Genomic DNA, 21305 nt, shown 5'->3' with positions numbered 1-21305 from the left:
CCGTTCGGGTGCTCTGATCCTGCCGTTTGCCCTTCGTCCTGCCCATAGACCTTGTCTGCAGGGTGGCGCTGTAGTAGAGGCAGCCGACCGCCGTGTGCCCTCTGAATGTACGGCAGTTGTTATGGCCTGTCCACTTTGTACTGCAAAGAGGTAGATGCAGCGTATATCTCAGTGCTGGTAAGGGAGGTGTAGGATACCCAGATGAGGCGTCAACCAAGGATGAGTCGATACGCCGCCTGTGCCTTGGCGAGGTTCGCGTAGATGGCAAGGGTGATGTGAACCAGTGCGCTTCAAAGTGAATGTACCGTGGCTGACGAGAGCGCAAAGATGTCTGGGCCGCAGCGCTGCATGAAGGCGCCAATGCGCGAGGCACCCCACCTCTCCACGGTCCCCCACCTGCGTGTGCTGCCGGTCTCCAGTGTCCGCCACCCTGTTTCACGTGGCCTGATTGATCAGGGGTTCAAGAGTCACCACTTAGCCCCAACGCAGCGACAAGATGGCGCCAGAGTGTTGTTGATGCCAGCCAGGCCTGCTCCTTGACTCCGGTATCCCGTGCGGGACAATGCTGGTTTGCGGCGCCGGCTATGCCGTGTGTGTCGCCCTTCCTGAGTTCTCGGACCCAGTGGTGGCAGCGCCGGAGCCCCGCCGATCACTTTGGCGGGTTGAGGGGGACTGCACGGAGGCGCTCCCGCGTTTCGGTGGGGCTGCGCAGCAGCGCGGACAGCCCGTGCTTCATAAGCCGAGGGGGAGGGGGGCAACAGAGCCTCGGTAGGGGGTGTGGGCACCTTGTCTCACCCCGCGTCCCTGGTCGGCAAAGCGGCCGCAGCCCGATCCTGGGTCCCGATTGGACCGCGAAGGAGTATGGGGGTAGGCCGGCCAGGCCGATCACGCAAGTCCGGGGCTTCACTTAGTGCAGCAGGCCGCAGCAGGGTCCGTCGGCCGAACTTCTCACAGGAGCGGTTCCAGAAGGGCAACGTGGCACCGTTACACGCCGCTTGTCCCCGGAGACAATCTGGATATGAATCAGGCGGGTTGCAGGCAGGGGATCATAGGATAATTTAGCTGGTGTTCAGGGCACAGGACGGAGCCGTCAAACTACACGTCCACCATCAACAGCTCCAGGCCACGCCCCCTTTAAATTAAATGTTTTAAGAGTTACCACTTTATTCCAATCAAGATGGCTTCAGGTGTGCCATACCTTTGTAATAAGTAGGACTGTTAGCACTCTAGTTGTTCTTTAGAACACTCTGGGACATTCTGTCATTGGGCTATAGTTGGGCTACATCTGGCTGATATTTGGGCTACATTTTTTTTTTTGTCTCTGGTGGCCATCTTTGGGCTACATTGGGCTACATTGGGCTACATTGGGCTACATTTGGGGCCCCCCCATTATATATAGCCCAATGTAGCCCAATATATATTTTTCAAAGTTAATTTTCGTAAAAACCACTGGAGCCTATATCTTGAGACATAGCAAAGGCATATCGGGCTACCAGTCCCTACAATTTTGCCAAGTTTGGTGTAAATCCATTCAGGTTCGGGCTAAAAGTGAGGCCAACCGCCCTATGGAAAATTGCATGGGAAAAACACGTTTTGGGACCCCCCTTTTTTCTCGGCCCCCCCCCTTGACGAAACCCCCCCAAATTTTCAGGGGCTGCTCAGAAACAAAATGTTCCATTTTCCTGAAAATTTCAGCCAATTCTGTCCTCAAACGCCAAAGTTATTCGACATAGAATTTTCAAAAATCCCATAGGAAAAAAATCCTAACTAGTATATATACCTACTGGCTATCGCCAGTAGGTAATATATATATATATATATATATATATATATATATATATATATATATATATATATATATATATATATATATATATATATATATATATATATATATATATATATATATATATATATATATATATATATATATATATATACATGGGGCGCCAAGACTAAACAGGACTACCAGTTCCATCAGGCACTGGGACATTTGGACTGCCCACCAGGGGCGTGCCATGGTCATTATCAGGGCTGGTACCTGCATTCCCATCATCAGTTCGCCAAATCCTCTGAAGAGAAGGCGGGAGCCTTCGAAACGCGTCAGGAATACCACGGCGAAATGGGATTTGAATCACTGTTTCTTGAGCTCCTCAGCTATTCAAGCACGCTGTGGCAAGAAAGGCGAGTTCAAGTTTCTCCCCGCGAGTGTGGCTGTGTTTTTACACGCGAGCGCCCATATGTGGATGGACCCATCCTGTTACCGCACCCGCCAGAAGAGTGCAGCAGCGCCATGATGGAAACGAGCTAGCAGTGACCCTGCATATACGCTGAGCACCGCCAATCAGCCTCATGGTAGGAGCCGACCAGGGCAAGCATCCAGCTTGCTAGTTCGACGGGCATACATCCGTCTGCTACTCCGCTATCGTGAAGTCGCCTGGTTGGCGAGGGGAGACCACTCGTCCGCCCTGCTCCACACAGTGGGCGCCATGACTAAACAGGACTACCAGTCCCATCAGGCACTGGGACATTGGGACTGCCCACCAGGGGCGTGCCATGGTCATTATCAGGGCTGGTACCTGCATTCCCATCATCAGTTCGCCAAATCCTCTGAAGAGAAGGCGGGAGCCTTCGAAACGTGTCAGGAATACCACGGCGAAATGGGATTTGAATCACTGTTTCTTGAGCTCCTCAGCTATTCAAGCACGCTGTGGCAAGAAAGGCGAGTTCAAGTTTCTCCCCGCGAGTGTGGCTGTGTTTTTACACGCGAGCGCCCATATGTGGATGGACCAATCACCATCCTGTTACCGCACCCGCCAGAAGAGTGCAGCAGCGCCATGATGGAAACGAGCTAGCAGTGACCCTGCATATACGCTGAGCACCGCCAAGCAGCCTCATGGTAGGAGCCGACCAGGGCAAGCATCCAGCTTGCTAGTTCGACGGGCATACATCCGTCTGCTACTCCGCTATCGTGAAGTCGCCTGGTTGGCGAGGGGAGACCACTCGTCCGCCCTGCTCCACACATGGGGCGCCAAGACTAAACAGGACTACCAGTCCCATCAGGCACTGGGACATTTGGACTGCCCACCAGGGGCGTGCCATGGTCATTATCAGGGCTGGTACCTGCATTCCCATCATCAGTTCGCCAAATCCTCTGAAGAGAAGGCGGGAGCCTTCGAAACGCGTCAGGAATACCACGGCGAAATGGGATTTGAATCACTGTTTCTTGAGCTCCTCAGCTATTCAAGCATGCTGTGGCAAGAAAGGCGAGTTCAAGTTTCTCCCCGCGTGTGTGGCTGTGCTTTTACACGCGAGCGCCCATATGTGGATGGACCCATCACCATCCTGTTACCGCGCCCGCCAGAAGAGTGCAGCAGCGCCATGATGGAAACGAGCTAGCAGTGACCCTGCATATACGCTGAGCACCGCCAAGCAGCCTCATGGTAGGAGCCGACCAGGGCAAGCATCCAGCTTGCTAGTTCGACGGGCATACATCCGTCTGCTACTCCGCTATCGTGAAGTCGCCTGGTTGGCGAGGGGAGACCACTCGTCCGCCCTGCTCCACACATGGGGCGCCAAGACTAAACAGGACTACCAGTCCCATCAGGCACTGGGACATTTGGACTGCCCACCAGGGGCGTGCCATGGTCATTATCAGGGCTGGTACCTGCATTCCCATCATCAGTTCGCCAAATCCTCTGAAGAGAAGGCGGGAGCCTTCGAAACGCGTCAGGAATACCACGGCGAAATGGGATTTGAATCACTGTTTCTTGAGCTCCTCAGCTATTCAAGCACGCTGTGGCAGGAAAGGCGAGTTCAAGTTTCTCCCCGCGAGTGTGGCTGTGTTTTTACACGCGAGCGCCCATATGTGGATGGACCCATCACCATCCTGTTACCGCACCCGCCAGAAGAGTGCAGCAGCGCCATGATGGAAACGAGCTAGCAGTGACCCTGCATATACGCTGAGCACCGCCAAGCAGCCTCATGGTAGGAGCCGACCAGGGCAAGCATCCAGCTTGCTAGTTCGACGGGCATACATCCGTCTGCTACTCCGCTATCGTGAAGTCGCCTGGTTGGCGAGGGGAGACCACTCGTCCGCCCTGCTCCACACATGGGGCGCCAAGACTAAACAGGACTACCAGTCCCATCAGGCACTGGGACATTTGGACTGCCCACCAGGGGCGTGCCATGGTCATTATCAGGGCTGGTACCTGCATTCCCATCATCAGTTCGCCAAATCCTCTGAAGAGAAGGCGGGAGCCTTCGAAACGCGTCAGGAATACCACGGCGAAATGGGATTTGAATCACTGTTTCTTGAGCTCCTCAGCTATTCAAGCACGCTGTGGCAAGAAAGGCGAGTTCAAGTTTCTCCCCGCGAGTGTGGCTGTGTTTTTACACGCGAGCGCCCATATGTGGATGGACCCATCACCATCCTGTTACTGCGCCCGCCAGAAGAGTGCAGCAGCGCCATGATGGAAACGAGCTAGCAGTGACCCTGCATATACGCTGAGCACCGCCAAGCAGCCTCATGGTAGGAGCCGACCAGGGCAAGCATCCAGCTTGCTAGTTCGACGGGCATACATCCGTCTGCTACTCCGCTATCGTGAAGTCGCCTGGTTGGCGAGGGGAGACCACTCGTCCGCCCTGCTCCACACATGGGGCGCCAAGACTAAACAGGACTACCAGTCCCATCAGGCACTGGGACATTTGGACTGCCCACCAGGGGCGTGCCATTGTCATTATCAGGGCTGGTACCTGCATTCCCATCATCAGTTCGCCAAATCCTCTGAAGAGAAGGCGGGAGCCTTCGAAACGCGTCAGGAATACCACGGCGAAATGGGATTTGAATCACTGTTTCTTGAGCTCCTCAGCTATTCAAGCACGCTGTGGCAAGAAAGGCGAGTTCAAGTTTCTCCCCGCGAGTGTGGCTGTGTTTTTACACGCGAGCGCCCATATGTGGATGGACCCATCACCATCCTGTTACCGCACCCGCCAGAAGAGTGCAGCAGCGCCATGATGGAAACGAGCTAGCCGTGACCCTGCATATACGCTGAGCACCGCCAAGCAGCCTCATGGTAGGAGCCGACCAGGGCAAGCATCCAGCTTGCTAGTTCGACGGGCATACATCCGTCTGCTACTCCGCTATCGTGAAGTCGCCTGGTTGGCGAGGGGAGACCACTCGTCCGCCCTGCTCCACACATGGGGCGCCAAGACTAAACAGGACTACCAGTCCCATCAGGCACTGGGACATTTGGACTGCCCACCAAGGGCGTGCCATGGTCATTATCAGGGCTGGTACCTGCATTCCCATCATCAGTTCGCCAAATCCTCTGAAGAGAAGGCGGGAGCCTTCGAAACGCGTCAGGAATACAGCGGCGAAATGGGATTTGAATCACTGTTTCTTGAGCTCCTCAGCTATTCAAGCACGCTGTGGCAAGAAAGGCGAGTTCAAGTTTCTCCCCGCGAGTGTGGCTGTGTTTTTACACGCGAGCGCCCATATGTGGATGGACCCATCCTGTTACCGCACCCGCCAGAAGAGTGCAGCAGCGCCATGATGGAAACGAGCTAGCAGTGACCCTGCATATACGCTGAGCACCGCCAAGCAGCCTCATGGTAGGAGCCGACCAGGGCAAGCATCCAGCTTGCTAGTTTCTCCCCGCGAGTGTGGCTGTGTTTTTACACGCGAGCGCCCATATATATATATATATATATACATATACATTAAAAAACACAATTGTATGTTTTTTATAAATTAAATTAATTATTTAATAATTTTAAGATTGTTTAAGTACCTTTTAAGTATGTTTTAGTTCATTATATTTATTATTTCATTAATTTTAAATTACTTTTATGACATTTTGAAAAATTCAATATTTAGACTAACTATATTTATTAAAACAATAGTTTTGATTCGATATTTTTGTACTCACCTGTTTGGAGATAGGAATTCGATATCTTTGTATTCTATATTTTTTCCACGATATTTTGGTAATTCTATATTTGTGTATTCGATATTATGTCAGTCATCCACACTCACACCAGGCTCAAACGAACACTGCAAACAGAACACCTATACCAGAATGGCCATGCTAAAAAACACACATGTGCAAAAACACCACAGGCTTGCACACACAAACATAAAATACTCACTAGAGATACACAAGCACATGCTTTCACTAGTCACAAACAGGGCTTCAAAAACTGCAAGTCCCAAAAGCTCTCAGTACTTCTGTCGGCTTAGCTGAATCTGCCTAGAATATATATATATCACAATGACCAATGAATGAATGAATGAAGTTGAACGGCCTGAAATTAAGCGCTGAGAAGACCGAACTTGTGCTGTTTGGGGGGAGTTCTTCTTTGTGTGACTACACTGGTGACCAATAGAGCTAAGTCCTACTCTCACCCACATCACCCACGTCAAGAACCTTGGGATTGTTACCAGCTGCAAACTCCACATGACAGTCAAAGTCAGTGCTGTAAACACCTCATGATTTCACCCCCTACAGACACATAATTCACCTCACCTCAAGGAGCTACACTGGTGCAGAAGTTGTCACCACTTGTGCACTGGTGCACGATAATGCTGAAGCTTTTCCAGGACTTCATGAAAGGTTTGTATCAGCAGTTATTTTAGGGATTGGTACTGGAGCCCGTGACAGCACGAGTTCAACATTATCTCCTGTCCTCATTCGTTTCTGATGCGCAATGAGTGGAAACAGAATTTGACAATTTTAGCACAAGAAATGGAGCTCAGAGCACACTTATATATAGCTTAGTTTGTAAGAGTTTTTAAAGAACAACAGGACCTGTATTATAGGTAGGGAGCGCTGTCCCTGTTTGCATAACTGTGCACCGTTAAACTGGTGCGAAGGGCACAAACAGGGACAATGCACCCTATTACAATTAATGCGCTGCTCTCAGGACAGCCTGCAACTCACACCTGCCCTGTGGGCAGTGCTGCAGTGAAATACAAAATGTCTGTTTATGAGTAAAGAAATCATGTTTTTCACAAGGCAGGTGGGATGCAACCTGGATGTTAAAGAGGAGAGAGATCCCCTTGAAGGCAGGTGCAGTTAGTGACTGCACCTGCCTGCAGGGTGATGTCAGGGGAGAACATGATAGCCCATTGGCACTCTCCGAAAGGCTGGCTTAAGGAGGCACACAGACTATGACCACCTTTTCGTGGCATATTATCAGTGCGCATCCTGAATGAAATTTTGCCCATGCTCCCATGAAAATGAGGTAATGCACTCTGAAGTTAGCACTGATGTGTGCCAGCACTATCTGTGTTACAGAAGGGGGCTGCACAAGCAGCACTCTTCTGAAATACCATAGTGCCCGGGGTGCACAAAGCAGGCCATTGTGCCCCTGTGTGATACCCCGAGAAGGTTACCTCTTTGACTGCAATTACCAGTTTTACAATTGCCAGGCATGAAAACCGCTCTCAGGGATCAAGAATGCTGCTTTGTTTTGTTCGAAATGGGTTGGTGGTTTTTAAACTTTTTTATCAGTGAAAGCAAAAGAATGACATGAAAATAAACAGGTACAAGGATCCCAGTGTGCAATTAAACATGCGGTGAGAAAATTGCAAGGTGTACATAGCCAGTCTCCCTAATGCAAATATGCAAAGGATTGGCTGGGTGTAGTTACAGGGAACTCCTTAAACTTGAAATACTGTTACAATCTGCTTGATAGCCAGGTGATTTTATTGAAGTCTGGCCTGCCAGACATAATGAGGATAGGGACTGACGAGTATAGACATCAGCTTTTACTCTCAAATAACTCTCCATATGCTCTGTATGACTGTTTGGAAGACAATATTTTGTAAATCTAGCGCTTGTAGGCTGCCTCTAGAATTTTCAAAATTGGCCCACCCTTGACCCATCCAGATATAAATTTCTGGAACCGGGCCTGCATGGCACTGCTCTCATGCTTCTCATCTGCAGCATGAGAACAGCCTCAGGATTTGAAGAGGGTTGGCTGAGGCTCCAGGAGGATTTGAGCTGACTGCGGAGGAAGCGTGAGTAAGTATATTTTGTTTGTATTTAAACATTTTTGGCCACTGACAGGCACATTGGGAAACTCTCATTGCCTTCAGCCTTAATTCCAAAGCTCCCATTCATGGTCCATTATACAATCTGTTAACCAGCTATGATTGGGAGCTTTGGAATGTGAGCCTAAAGGCATTATGAATTATTAGTGTGCCTGCCACTGGCTTTCGCACAAAGCTTGACTATCCTCCATGGTCGAGGGTTACCGCCTACCACTGGGTGGAAGGTTACTGCCTTCACCAAGAGTTGAACATCACAAGCACGACGTGGCTGCATACCATGTGGTGATAATAGGAGTGGACATTACTTTTTCAGCCTCTGTCCCTGGAGTGAGGTCTACAGGCTCACTCACCTGTTTAAATTCAGCTGCTGTGTGCTTAACTCACCCTTGGCCTACCTCAGTTGGATGTAAAGTGCTGCATAGCACAGGAGTGGTGAACAGGGCAGGATGAATGTGGGCCTTTGAAGCATGCAGTACAAGGAGGGAGCTGCTCAGTACAAACATGGTTTGTGCATGTACTGAATTTATGTATGCATGTGAGGAATACATTACATGAAAGATGTAGTGCTGTGCAGTGCATGCACAATGAAAGCACATGCTGGGGGTATGTGATGCAAGAAGTACAATACATGTACAGTGAAGTGTTCAGCATGCGCTGGGTGAGTGTGTGTGATGGCAGAGTGTTTGAAAATAGCACACTGTAGCACAATACAGAAAAGATATAGTACGAAGAAGTGCACACAATGACTGTGTGTGCTGTATGTATGTCCGCGTGGGGTAGCACAATACATAGAGGTGGTTGTACTAGACAGTATGTATGCTGTGTATTTGCACTGAGTGAAACTGTGCCTGCCATGGTACCTTCATGGAGGACCCTGGGATCCCTTTTGGGAAGCTCAGTCAAGACATAAGAGAGTAGAGGAACACCAAAGTCAGATTTGTGTATTGCTGCATTCCTGTGAGCTGGATGTGTCACATTGGAGGAAGGGAGAGAGACTCCCCCTGTACACTTCAAAAGGGTGCTCTTTGATTCAAGTGATAGATCACAAGTAAGGGTGATTGGTATCTCTCAGTAAGAAGAAGGGGCTTGTAAGTTAATCTCAGTCATTTAAAGTCCGCTTTATTCGGTTATATAATCATAAAAGAACACATACTTAAATACATCTATCGAAAATGTCATTATATCATAAAAACACAATTTAAAAAGACTTAAAAACAAGAGGATTTAAAAATAGTAAAATACACCATAATGTCAAAATATCTGAGAAGGAGAAATAAATACAATATATGGCAACCAAACTAGTCGTATGTATACACCAATTGATCGTACAGGGTGAGAGTATTCCTTACTTTTATACCCCACTTACAAAACGAGAAACAGCATCGCAGATCTAATCAGTCTCAAGGCTACATAAAAGTTTATAGGCTTCCTGGTGCATTATAACAATCCTCGATAATAGCAAGAATGAGAGATGAGAGGCAACACAAGCAATTAGCAGGTAAATACAATGTACAGAATAAAAAAGCTATAATCAGACGTATTCGTTGTGATCTTTTTGTTCATTTATTTCAAACGTGCTTCATATAGACAGCCAACGCGTTTCGCACAGACATGGGCTTCTTCAGGGCTGTAATAGTATACAAAATATAGGTACTTTAGATATTAGTGAAGAAAGGTCCATATTACTTTAAAAACAGAGTAAAAGGAACAAAAAGTGAGAGGAAGGGAAGATGGTCCACGCGAGTATGAACCGATAGACAAAAAAAGGAGAGGAAGGGGAAAAGTGAGCAAGTGTGAGGGAACGTGGAAGGACTGGAAAGACGGGAATGAGTACGGAATTCAAAACATATTCCAATAAGAAAAGAAAACTCAGCACCAACTAAGGTAATATGAAAAAGTGAAAACTGTGGACCGTGAGTGTTCGTACGAAATAAGAAGAAAGAAAAAGCAGGTGTCAAAGGAAGCAGAGAAAGTGAAAAAAGCAAGTTGAGGAAGAGTGGGGAGAGTGAAGAAATACCAAATCATCGTCAGAAAGTGCTGAGCTAAGTTAACCCACACACCTATGTGTCTGAATTGTGAGATGTAAGTGTATGCATCTCAAAAAAGAGCCAGCTTACCAATAAGTTGATTCCGCCAGAGGAATGCCAGGGAGAAGAGGATCAATAGACCCTGAGATCAGTAACGCTTCCTGTGCGGAGTTAGAAGTATCAGTAAAAGGTCTGAGCAAAGGAGGGAACAAAGGGGGGAATAGGTATGAGTTACTAAGGTAGAGACTAACAAATCACTGCACTAAGTAGTGGGTTAGAAGTACGAGCGAGTAGGACATACCTCTAGGCCAAGTGGCCTCTCGTGCAATCGCTAATAGAAGTACCCAGGTCAGCTGAAGGGTAAAGCGCCCAGGAATGTCCAAAAGTCCAAGAAATCTAGGGGAACGAAATCTGGAGTAATTTCCTGAGATCAAAAACTAATGAAGGACGAACCTAGTGAGATATAGTAACAGTGAAAAAAAACATAATAGGTATCGACCCGTCTATGATCACAATAGAATACTAGTGGAAGAAGGACGTGCCATCAAGGTATTAAAAAAAGGGAAAAAAGAAAAGCGGTGCCAAAAAAGATGTGAATAAAAGGCTAGATTTCAGCCGTTGATTTATATTAGTTGCACATGTATGGCGGAACACACTATCAATGGGAATCATTGGCAGTAGGACCTGTAACCAGATTCTAAATGACGGAGTTTCCCATGTCATTCTTTAGGCAACGCATGTGCAAAGCGGCTTGTCAATTGGTAAGTGCAGAGTGAAACTCTCAGGCAATAATGGTGATCGAGCTACAGAAGTGAAATAAGCTAACAATAAAATGTTGAGCGAGAAAAACTGATGAAAGTGTGGCAGTGAGGCTAAAAAACTGCAAGCCAGCTTTTGACATATCCACAAATGAAAACGAGGTATTCTCCTCAATTGCCGGTACTGCAAATCAAGCAAGGTGAATTGTGAATAACAGTTAGTCCACTAACACCAGCGCTCTCTTGTGTTTGTTTTGTTCGCCCTAAGTTGGCAGGGTATGCCCAGACGTGGGTCCCTTGTTCACTTTGCCACTGGATTCAAGCTAGCCTGGCTGATGAAGGGTGTTACTCAGAAACCGGTCCCAAGATGCTTGTTTACGGTTCAGGGAAGACCTGGTGTGGGAGTTCGGGCTGGACTGTTCCCATGAGGCACAGGGTCAAGAGTGATTTGCATATAGCTGTGTCTGAACTGAGGTGACGAAGTGAGCTATAGAATGATGATGGATTCAACCCAGATCTGTGACTGGGGGTGAGTGTCTGAAAAGTTTCAGCGCTCCATCCATCATCTCCTTGTGTTTGCCTTGCTTGCTCTAAGTTGGCAGGATATGCCCAGACGTGGGTCCCTTGCTCACTTTGCCTCTGAACTCAAGCTAGCCTGGCTGATGAAGGGTGTTACCCAGAAACTGGTCCCAGTATGCTTGTTTACGGGTCAGGGAAGACCTGGCTTGGCATTTTGGACTGGACTGTTCCCATGAGGCACAGGGTCAAGACTGATTTGCCTATAGCTGAGTCCGTAGTGAGGTGGCGAAGTGAGCTAAAGAATGTTGATGGATTCAACCCAGATCTGTGACTGGGGGTGAGTGTCTGAAAAGTTTCAGCGCTCCATCCATCATCTCCTGGTGTTTGCTTTGTTTGCCCTAAGTTGGCAGGGTATGCCCAGACGTGGGTCCCTTGCTCACTTTGCCACTGGATTCAAGCTAGCCTGGCTGATGAAAGATGTTACCCAGAAACTGGTCCTAGTATGCTTGTTTATGGTTCAGGGAAGACCTGGCTTGGCAGCTTGGGCTGGACTGTTTCCATGAGGCACAGGGTCACGACTGATTTGCATGTAGCTGGGTCTGAACTGAGGTGGCAAAGTGAGCTAAAGAATGATGATGAATTCAACCCAGATGTGTGATTGGGGGTGATTGTCTGAAAAGTTTCAGCACTCCGTCCATCATCTCCTTGTGTTATCTTTTCTCACATGCCTGTGAGGTTTACGTTTTGTTTTTTGTTTTTTTCTTTGAATGTACCAATGTTTTGAAAGGTACCAGCAAAAACCTGGAAAATTATGTCTAAAGACAAGGTCATAAGTAAGAGATCTTGTGATTTGCTTGACACTTTGACCTCTTACGTCCTCCCAAATAAGGGCTATACAAATGTAGCTGACCTACCAGCGGAGGCATCTCCATAGTTTTGGCATGAAGATATGTTTTACTTGTTCTGGAGCTTACTTATGTTGTCGCTTTGTGAAAGGCTGCTGCTCTTTGCTACTCTTACCAGCAACTGTGCTGTTTTATCCTAAACTGACCAAAATTGTTATTGTTATTGTTATTGTTATTTTAGATTTATAGCGCGCCCAATCACCTGCAGGTCTCTAAGCGCTTGGAAATCGATGTTATTACAATAACTTGGCTCACTCCTCAGAGAGACACAGCTACAAGGCTACATTGCGATCAGGGCTCTTCCGAACAGCAGAGTTTTCAGTGATTTCCTGAACCGTAGGAGATTCACCTCCCTGCGTAGCCCCTCAGGCAGCTTGTTCCATAACTGGGGGGGCAGAACAGAGAAGGCTCTCCCTCCCTTAGTCACTAATTTGTAGCGGGGGCAGACCAGTAGCTGAGAATCCGATGATCTAAGTATTCTCTTTGGGTTGTATACTTCCAGACGAGCTTTGATCTAGGCCGGAGCATGGCCGTAGATCGCCTTGTGCGCTATAAAATCTTGAAACCGACATCTGTGAAATAAAATCCTTCACAGCATTGCTCAGGAATGTTAAATGGTCTGATCTAAACTGTTCAGTGTCACTATTTTTGGAAAGATTGATCACATTTTTCTGAAAAAGTTAAACATATACATTTTAGTTGTTATTGGGTTAACAATCCAGCACTTAATTTAACTTTACTTTCAATCTGGGGAAAATCCCTGGTATCCAGTTATTGAATGGCTTTTACTGGATCCTGTTGCATCATTAGTTTGGACACTTGAACCCTTAGGATTAGTAGGGAAAATGGAATTTCTATTCATTACATAAAATTGGTAACTGAGACTGTAAAACAATGTCTTGTTTTGGAGATGATGTACTTGTAATTGTTAAAATGTTTTTCAGTTGTTTGCCTTTGGGAAGAATTAAATTAATTAGCAAACCAATTGCTTATTTTTCCATCTATTGTAACAAAAGAATTGTCGGATGGAGGAAACTGAGCAATGTCACTCATGCTGATAGTTAAATGTCCTGGTGGCTGGTATATTTAAATGGAAAATTGTACAGTAAAATAACGTTGCTGGTTTTCTTGGTTTTCAGACTGACGTGTACCACATCCATGAAAAACAGGACTTGGGGGATATCCAACTCATCTGCCTTCACAAAGAGCCCTTTTCCTTCTTCCCTGAGGACAGCTGGTTCTGCAACCAAGTCACTGTGAAATCTCCTACAGGAAAGACCTACCACTTCCCCTGTTACCGCTGGATCGAGGGATACCTGACCGTGGAGCTCCCTGAAGGGACAGGTAGAACACTACTTAAATTAAAACATCGCACCACCTTCACAAACCTGATGTCTTACTCACAACTTAACTTTTTCATTTTTGGAATTTCTGGTTTATCTTGCCTGCTTATCTGTGTTTGCCAATGCTATCACAACATAAATATATGTAGTTATATCATATAGGCACAAAAATAGTAACTCTGGAAAAAAAGAACACTTAAGTAGTAACAGGTCTATAAAGATATCTTTAAAGTCATAGAAAATATCAAAAAGTAGATGTAGTTAAAAAAACAGATATGTTTTGCACTACTTACAAAACATTTCCCAAAAACTTATGCAATGGCCAATTACACAAGTTTGTACAGAAGTTTGTTTGCTATATTTCTTCATGCAGCCTGAGTCCTCCCAAAGATTTGAGCTGAAGACAATACATTTTCTTCACTGACTATCTGAGGAGCAGGGGGGCATTCTTTGGTTCTTTGCTTTCTTTATGCAAACTCAAAATTAGCCACTGCGTGTGCAGATCCTGATAATTGGGATAGAACAAGACACAATTGGAGATCAGTCTCAAGAATCAAGCTTTAGAAGGCACAGCTGGAGGATGAACATTCAACACTGTCCCATGAGAGGGTTTCTTGGCACCACGTGGAAAACCCCTTTACCTCACCCTCTGGGTAATTAAGAGCCTCCTTCCATTAGGATGCATCTCATTGAGGCATGACACCTCTGGGCAAGCCAGCCAAAGTGATGTCTCCAGAGTGGATGCAGCTGCTTCAAAGGCTGCTTCATACTTTACAGTCCTAATTCAATTACCTGAGCAATATGACAGAAGTATATCAACAAATGTGCTTGATGGAAGCTGATGTTGCTTTCAGGCACTCAAGATAATAAGTGATCCAGGAGTTTGAAATAAAGGGTTTTAGAGGTTCCCATTTTTAGACTGGATTGATGACATCTCCGATATAAAAGGTATTGTCAGAGTACAATGCTTCCACATCATTGCCTCCCAAAGAATCAATTTTCAGCAGTTTTGACTAGATTAATTCAAAAAGTCCCAAAGTTGAACTCTGTACAAAGCTTTGGCAACAGCCCAAGCAGTGCAAGGCAAAACCTTGCAAACTTTGCAAGGTTGAACTCTCAAAAAGGATTTGTTTAAAAATTAAACCTTTCAAGTTTAATGCTCACAAGGATTTTGTTTTAATAGGGACATGTTCAACACCCCCTTGTGGCAGCAAATTCCTGTATCCTGCTAGTCTCGCCCCCTGCTTCCATCACATAAGCCCTCCTGACATCCCACCCCTCTACACTCTCAGGTTAAGTATGCCTCAGATAAACAAAAAGAACAATTCTGAGCTCCAAATTCGACCTAAGGCTTTCAAACATGCCAGACTTTACTGACATAGGGCCTGATTACAAGGTTGGTGGTCTCACCGCCTGAACACTATGGCTGCCAGGAAACAACAGTGCCAGCGGTCTTCTGACCACTATATTACGTTTTTATTGCGGTGCCCATTGTGTGGCTGTGGAAATGTCGTAGTGGTGGTGATTATTTTTCCATATGCATTGATGCCACTGTGTTTGGAATGCATATGTGTTAGATGCACACATATGAATGATACATATGAAAAATTACAGCTACCCATTGCCGGAGTTGTGCCCATGTGTGGCCAGTCCAGCCACAGGTATATGGTACAAAAATCTCACCTGCACATCGCCTCAAACAAGGTCATAATCCTTGGGGTGAAGATGCTACTGTGAAGGGGAGACCCGAAGAAGGGGACTACATTGAACAATGAACACATTCATAGGAAGGGGGTGAGTACACCCCCCAAATCCTCTGCTTCTGCCAACATGAAGCTGTCGGTCTCACCACCATGGTTGGCTCGTGGAAAAGTTAACTCATAATACGGATGGTGGTGAAACTCCCCATGGCAGCTGCTTTTCCCTGACTGCGCCCCTGGTGGTCTGTCTGTGGTGTGCTGACAGTGTCGGAAGTTCAGCCTTTGTCTTTCCAAATGCAATCTGTACATCTCTTAGAACAGCGGTCGGAATGCCCAGCTCTTGGTGTTCAGACCACGGGTATGGCAGTCCACTGACCGCCGAACTCGTTAAAAGGCCATAAGCGTAACCTTCACCCACCTTTTGTAGGAACCATTAATTGTGTTGCGGTGTATTCTGCATTTCTTATGGTGAAAGATGTTACATTGAAGTCAACTAGGTGTTTTTCTAAATTCTTAGCTGAGCTTATTTACACATTCCATATACTAATGAACCACTTTACTCCAAAGAAGTCACAAATGGGGTAATATTGCCTTGTGTTCCCAAGTCACACACTCTGAATCCGGTAGATGGTAGCTGTTGCTTTGGATCCATGGAAGAGCAATATAATTGATCATAATGAATTTACTTCTGATGAGGAAGATGGAGTGTTGGAATAAATAAATTGGAGTTGAACATAGAATATTTGATGACTCATCTTTGATACTATCATCATCTACTCAATTACAACACAAAGCAAAACTAGAGATGATACACCTGGTTTTGAGTATTTACTTATAACCCTGATGAAGTTTGTTTAGGACGAAACACATTGGCTGGGCTGAATTCATGTTTACATCTACAAAAAGAATAGAAATAAATCAAGATTTTTCATCAAGATTCAGTGACTCCATGTATTACTAATGTACACTCCCTCAATTATGGGTTGGATAATTTAGATATTTGGTCTATATTAAGTTTGATACCTGAGCATCATCAATGATGGAAATGTGAAGTTTCTAAAAAAGATGAATGATATTATCAATGATAATATATGTGTAGAAAATAGACACTCCTGGCCTGTATGTGTATTCCATACACTAATGAACCAATTCACTCCAAGAAGCCACAAATGGGGGGCTATTGGCTTGTGTTCCCAAATCTCATAAAACTCTATCTCAACTGGGCATTTTGCTTTTGTTACTGAAACTCCTTTATAAATAGCATTGGGTATTGAGTATAGGATGCAATCTAGGAATTTTACTTTCAGATCAAATGAAGAGTTAAAGTTAATCACTTGAAAAGTGACCCTTTCATTGCTTGTGAACATGTCGAACAGGTTTGCTGTCTGAGCTCTAGTCTCTTTAATAGGGACATGAATTACACCACCATCAATCTGGAGAAAATCAGATTGAAGACCAGTTCTACCAGACAATATACTTTTTCTTCACTATGCTTATTTTGTTGTACTCCTATTGCCTACAAAAGAATTCTTACAATTAAGCCTAGACATCCAAGATAAGTATTGCAGTGTGTGTTCCCTAAAATCAAACTGAACAAAAAAACAATGATCTTTCCGAATAAAGAAGAAACTAGTATGCAAAATACTTTCTTTTTGAGGACAAACCACAAATAGGTATATACATCCAATAATAACTTTCACCTAATTAGGGGACTTTACACAAGCCATAGAAGTCCCCTAGAAAGCAATTCATGCATGTTGTTATAAAATCCAAATGTGTATTGTGAATTCATTATAAACATATGGATAATACTTCATGGTCCCCTCATTGGGCCTTCCCTCCTGGGAAGGCCCAGTGGCAGTGAAGGCCTGGCAGTGAAGGCCTGGGACATATTCTGATCCAAGATTTTGAGTATTACAGAAATCTAGCAAAAAATGTGCATTTACCATTTATACACCAATTCTTGTGGTCCACAGAAAGTTACCATCCATACAGACAAGAATGTGGCAGATAAGTCTTGGAGCATAAGAAAGTTACACAAATTTCAGATTTCATCAAATAAAAAGTGGTTATGTATGCCCTCTTTGTAGCATAAAACACATCAGGAATATGAAAACCCAGACAATTTACCACTACAAGCCTGGCATAAAGAACGGAGAGAATTGCAAGCCATGACACAAGTGACTATGGAGCATATTATTAAAAAGAGGGTATAACCTTGCGCTGAGAATAAAAAATACTAATCACAAACTGACTCACTATAGTGAAGGTGTCTTTATGTGGGAAATGAAAATGCAAGAGGATTTAAAAATGTGAATAATGCAACGTGAATATTCTAGAAGATGTAAATCACTTTAGTCTCTATTCTACTAACTATGTAGCAGTTCAAGAGGCACTACTTCAACCAGAGTAGAACTTAATTCTCCCTTCTATCACCCATAATGTAGTAGCAGAACATTACAGAAAACTGTCCTATCTTTCATCTGCCAACAGTAACTCATTACAGTATTTATTTTTTATATTACAAATTAGTTTTAGACTAATTTGGCATCAAGCAATGCAATACTTTGATTACACTTTTAAGGTAATTCTAACACATTTTTCCAAACCATTAAACACATGTTCCACATAACTGTATCAATGATAAATGTCAAGGTTAAATCAAAATTACAAAAAGTCTTCTACGTTTTAGTTGTACCTCATAGCTAGACTATGTATGTAGCTCTGAAAAAGAAGGCTATGGTTTTCTATAATACGATATATTTTTTTCTCATTTTCCTTCTGAAAATCTTGGAGTCATTGGATGCCGCCTCAGTAATCACTCCTCATGGTACATTTTGAGTTTGGGTACAAAAGGTAATTTAGAAGTAATGCCTATCACTTTAATACATTTTTATTTAAGCATTGAGTGGATATTTACCCCATGGTTGATAGCTTATTGGCACACATCAATCTTATATGATCTACCCTGTAGTCCATCACTTGCCTAGGACAGCTAGCGTATAGCTTTAAATTCTTTGTTACAACTCCCCCGTGAATTGATAGTGGGGTCCAGTTATTCTAGAATTAATATTAGATGGTTTGTTGGGGTGCAACAAGTGTCCAAGGCAGGACTAATTGGACAATGGTTATAAATGAATTATTTTATCCTTCTCGTTTTGTTCTATACGCTATTTCAAACCCATCACATTACATGAATTTGTCTCTGTTCCTAAATATCAAGAACATTATTTAACTTGAATGAAAAACCCTTAACTTAGATCATGACCTACAGCCGAGGCCATGAAGAATCATGCCTTGCACTATCTGGGAAGATTTTTTCCGTGGTTTCCATATACGATTACTCTGAATCTGAGCCTATATTGAGATTGGCTGCAGCGGTCAAACTTATTTAACACCACAAATTCTTGTCTTTCTTTGGTTGCTTGTGACAGACTTTCCTGCGAAGAACAGGTGAAGTCGTTTGCATTGAAAAATTAATCCTGTCATTTCACACCCAAAAATGTAATTGGAAACTCCTTTTCAAACCAATCAGTGAAAGGGTGTTAGCGAGTGCCTGATAAAAAGGGAATGCAAGGGCAAACAGAATGGTAGAAGAACCAATTACCGCATTACCTGAGGAACTTGGACAAGCCCTGCCAAAACGCTATCAAATCTCTGTGGGAGGGAGGGGGCGTGGCCTGGAGCCGTCGATGGTGGACGTGTAATTCTCCAGCTCCGTCCTAAGCCCTGCATACTAGCTGATTATCCTGCACTCCCCTGCCTGCAGCTCACCTGATTTCTACATGAGTTGTCTCCGGGGGCGAGCGACGTGGAGCGGTGAGGTTTAGCCCCTCTCGGATCGCTCCTCCGGCAAATTCCAACGACGGAGCCTGTTGCGGCCTACGAGTCGGAGTGGAGCCCCGGCCTAAAGTGATCGGCCTGGCCGGCCTACCCCCTGCCTCCTTCGCGGTCCGGTCGGGACCCGGGATTGGACTTTTGCTGTGTTACCAGCCGGGGCTCCGGAGTGCGGTGTGGTGTCCCATCCTGACTCGGGCCCCGCTACAGCCCGCCCGGTCACTTCACTGCAGACCGGCTGCCCTGCTACGTGGCCCTTCGGGACGCTAGCCTACTGCCGGGCCGTCCCCCCCCCGCCCACCCACGAGGCTAGCGAGACTCCGGCACTCCGCCACAAAGACGGGGACAGAGGAGCGGACGGCACACACAGTCCGCTGCCACCACCACGGGACTGGCTTCGCCCTGCGCAGGCTGACTGTGTCACAGTGCGGATTGGCCCGTCTTCCATAATATCCTGCGCCATCTTGCCAACGCACCGGGGCTTGACCGATACACTCGGGCCCTGACACTCTCGCCTCGCCTGCCCCCGAGCCGCAGACCGGAAGACCTGCAGCACTACACGGAGTGGCACATTTTGAGGACTCACAAACCCCAGGTGCAGGGGTCTGAAAAGGGGGGGTGCGGCACGCGCTTTGGCGCCTTCTCACGGCGCTACAACCCCGACCCTTGCCGCGCTCCCGGCAGATGCGACAAGCCCTGCAGCGGCCTGGACCCTTCCACCTCTCCCCCCCAGCCGCCACTACGGGCCGGGGGCCCACCCTGCCTGAGGAGATGCCAGGAGCACACTGACCCACCCTGCATTGACACCTCGCCTTGGCGGCCTGCGCTGTCCCTACCAGACCTGGGTCTTCCCTACATCCGCCTCCACCCAGCACGTAGTGGTCCCCCCATAATCACTGCCGGACACTCGGAGGGACTGCAGCGGTCTGCTGCATCCACCACAGCGCCACCCTGCTAACGAGATTCATGGGCAAAAACAGAGACAAACCTCGGGGCCAGGGCGCTCAGACGGATGTGCAGTCCACGGGCTCTGACGACCCTCTGGCCTCCTCCAACATGGACATCATCCCGCCGACCGGAAAGGGTTCGCAGGACGCCAAGCTAGATCTGATCCTGAATGAAATACGCGCGACACGGGAAGCGCTAGAAACGCGCATAGACAACATGGCGACTGGACTGTCCCTACTGAAGGCTGATCATAACAAGTTGGCGGATCGGGTGGCAGAGCAAAAAATAGCGCTAGATGACCTAATCCCGCAGCAGACGGAACACTCCACGAAATTGGAACACGTAGAGAAGCAGCTGAAGCAACTGTGGGGTAGAGTGGACGATGCGGAAGGACGTGCCCGCCGCAACAACGTCCGCATCCTGGGCATTCCGGAGAGAAGCGAAGGGAGGGACCCCACGCGATTTGTGGAGGATTGGCTACGGAAGCTAGTGGGCCAGAGAGACCTCACCCCCCTCTACAGTGTGGAACGGGCCCACAGGATGCCATCGCGGCCCCCGCAAACAGGGGCGCCTCCTCGCCCCCTGATCGCTCGTCTCCTGCACTTCAGAGACCGAGATACTGTCCTGCGAGCGGCCAGGGAGGAAGCGCCAATACGCTTCGAGGATAAGACTATATCGGTCTACCCTGATTTCACTCCCACTGTGCAGCGGGCCAGGTCCACCTTCATGGGGGTGAAACGCACATTGCGGGACAGGAATGTGAAATATGCACTTTTGTTCCCTGCTCGGCTCAAAATCCTGCATAACGACAGATCCCATTTCTTCGACTTGCCTGAGGAGGCGGCGGAGTGGATGGAGGTCACTCTGACACCGCCGGCGTCACAGGACCCATTCGTAGACCGCCACAGTGACACCCGCAGGGGCTCGCCAGGCCGACGGAACAACAATCACAGCCCCGGCCACCGTTCATCCCACGGAGCATCAGCGATGGCGCATCCCCCTGGACGCCTGGCGGTGGACCACTCATCATCATCTCCGCAACAACGTCTAACTGAGGAGGCACTGGCCGCCCACGACGCGGGAGCACCCGGAGACAGACACACTGGCACCACCAACACCCACACTGAGGTGTCCGGTTCAGTTGACAGCCTGCAGCTATTCCCGAAGATCACGGCCCAGATGGCAGCAGAGTTCTGAGCCACGGCAAGATTG

General features: G+C 46.8%; 1 protein-coding gene across 1 annotated transcript in view; it reads left to right on the top strand.

Moving 5' to 3' along the window:
- The window catches only part of LOC144799565 (hydroperoxide isomerase ALOXE3-like), a 200195-nt gene that overhangs the window by 19599 nt on the left and 159291 nt on the right, over positions 1-21305 (top strand). The window contains exon 2 of the mRNA XM_078670936.1: positions 13405-13609. Coding sequence (XP_078527062.1) covers positions 13405-13609 — 205 coding nt within the window. The remainder of the gene's footprint in view (positions 1-13404; positions 13610-21305) is intronic.

Source organism: Lissotriton helveticus, chromosome 12 (assembly GCF_964261635.1).
Source record: "Lissotriton helveticus chromosome 12, aLisHel1.1, whole genome shotgun sequence".
NCBI classification, from domain to species: Eukaryota; Metazoa; Chordata; class Amphibia; order Caudata; family Salamandridae; genus Lissotriton; species Lissotriton helveticus.
The sequence above is the reverse complement of the archived record's forward strand: the minus strand, read 5'-3'. Positions and strand labels throughout refer to the sequence as shown.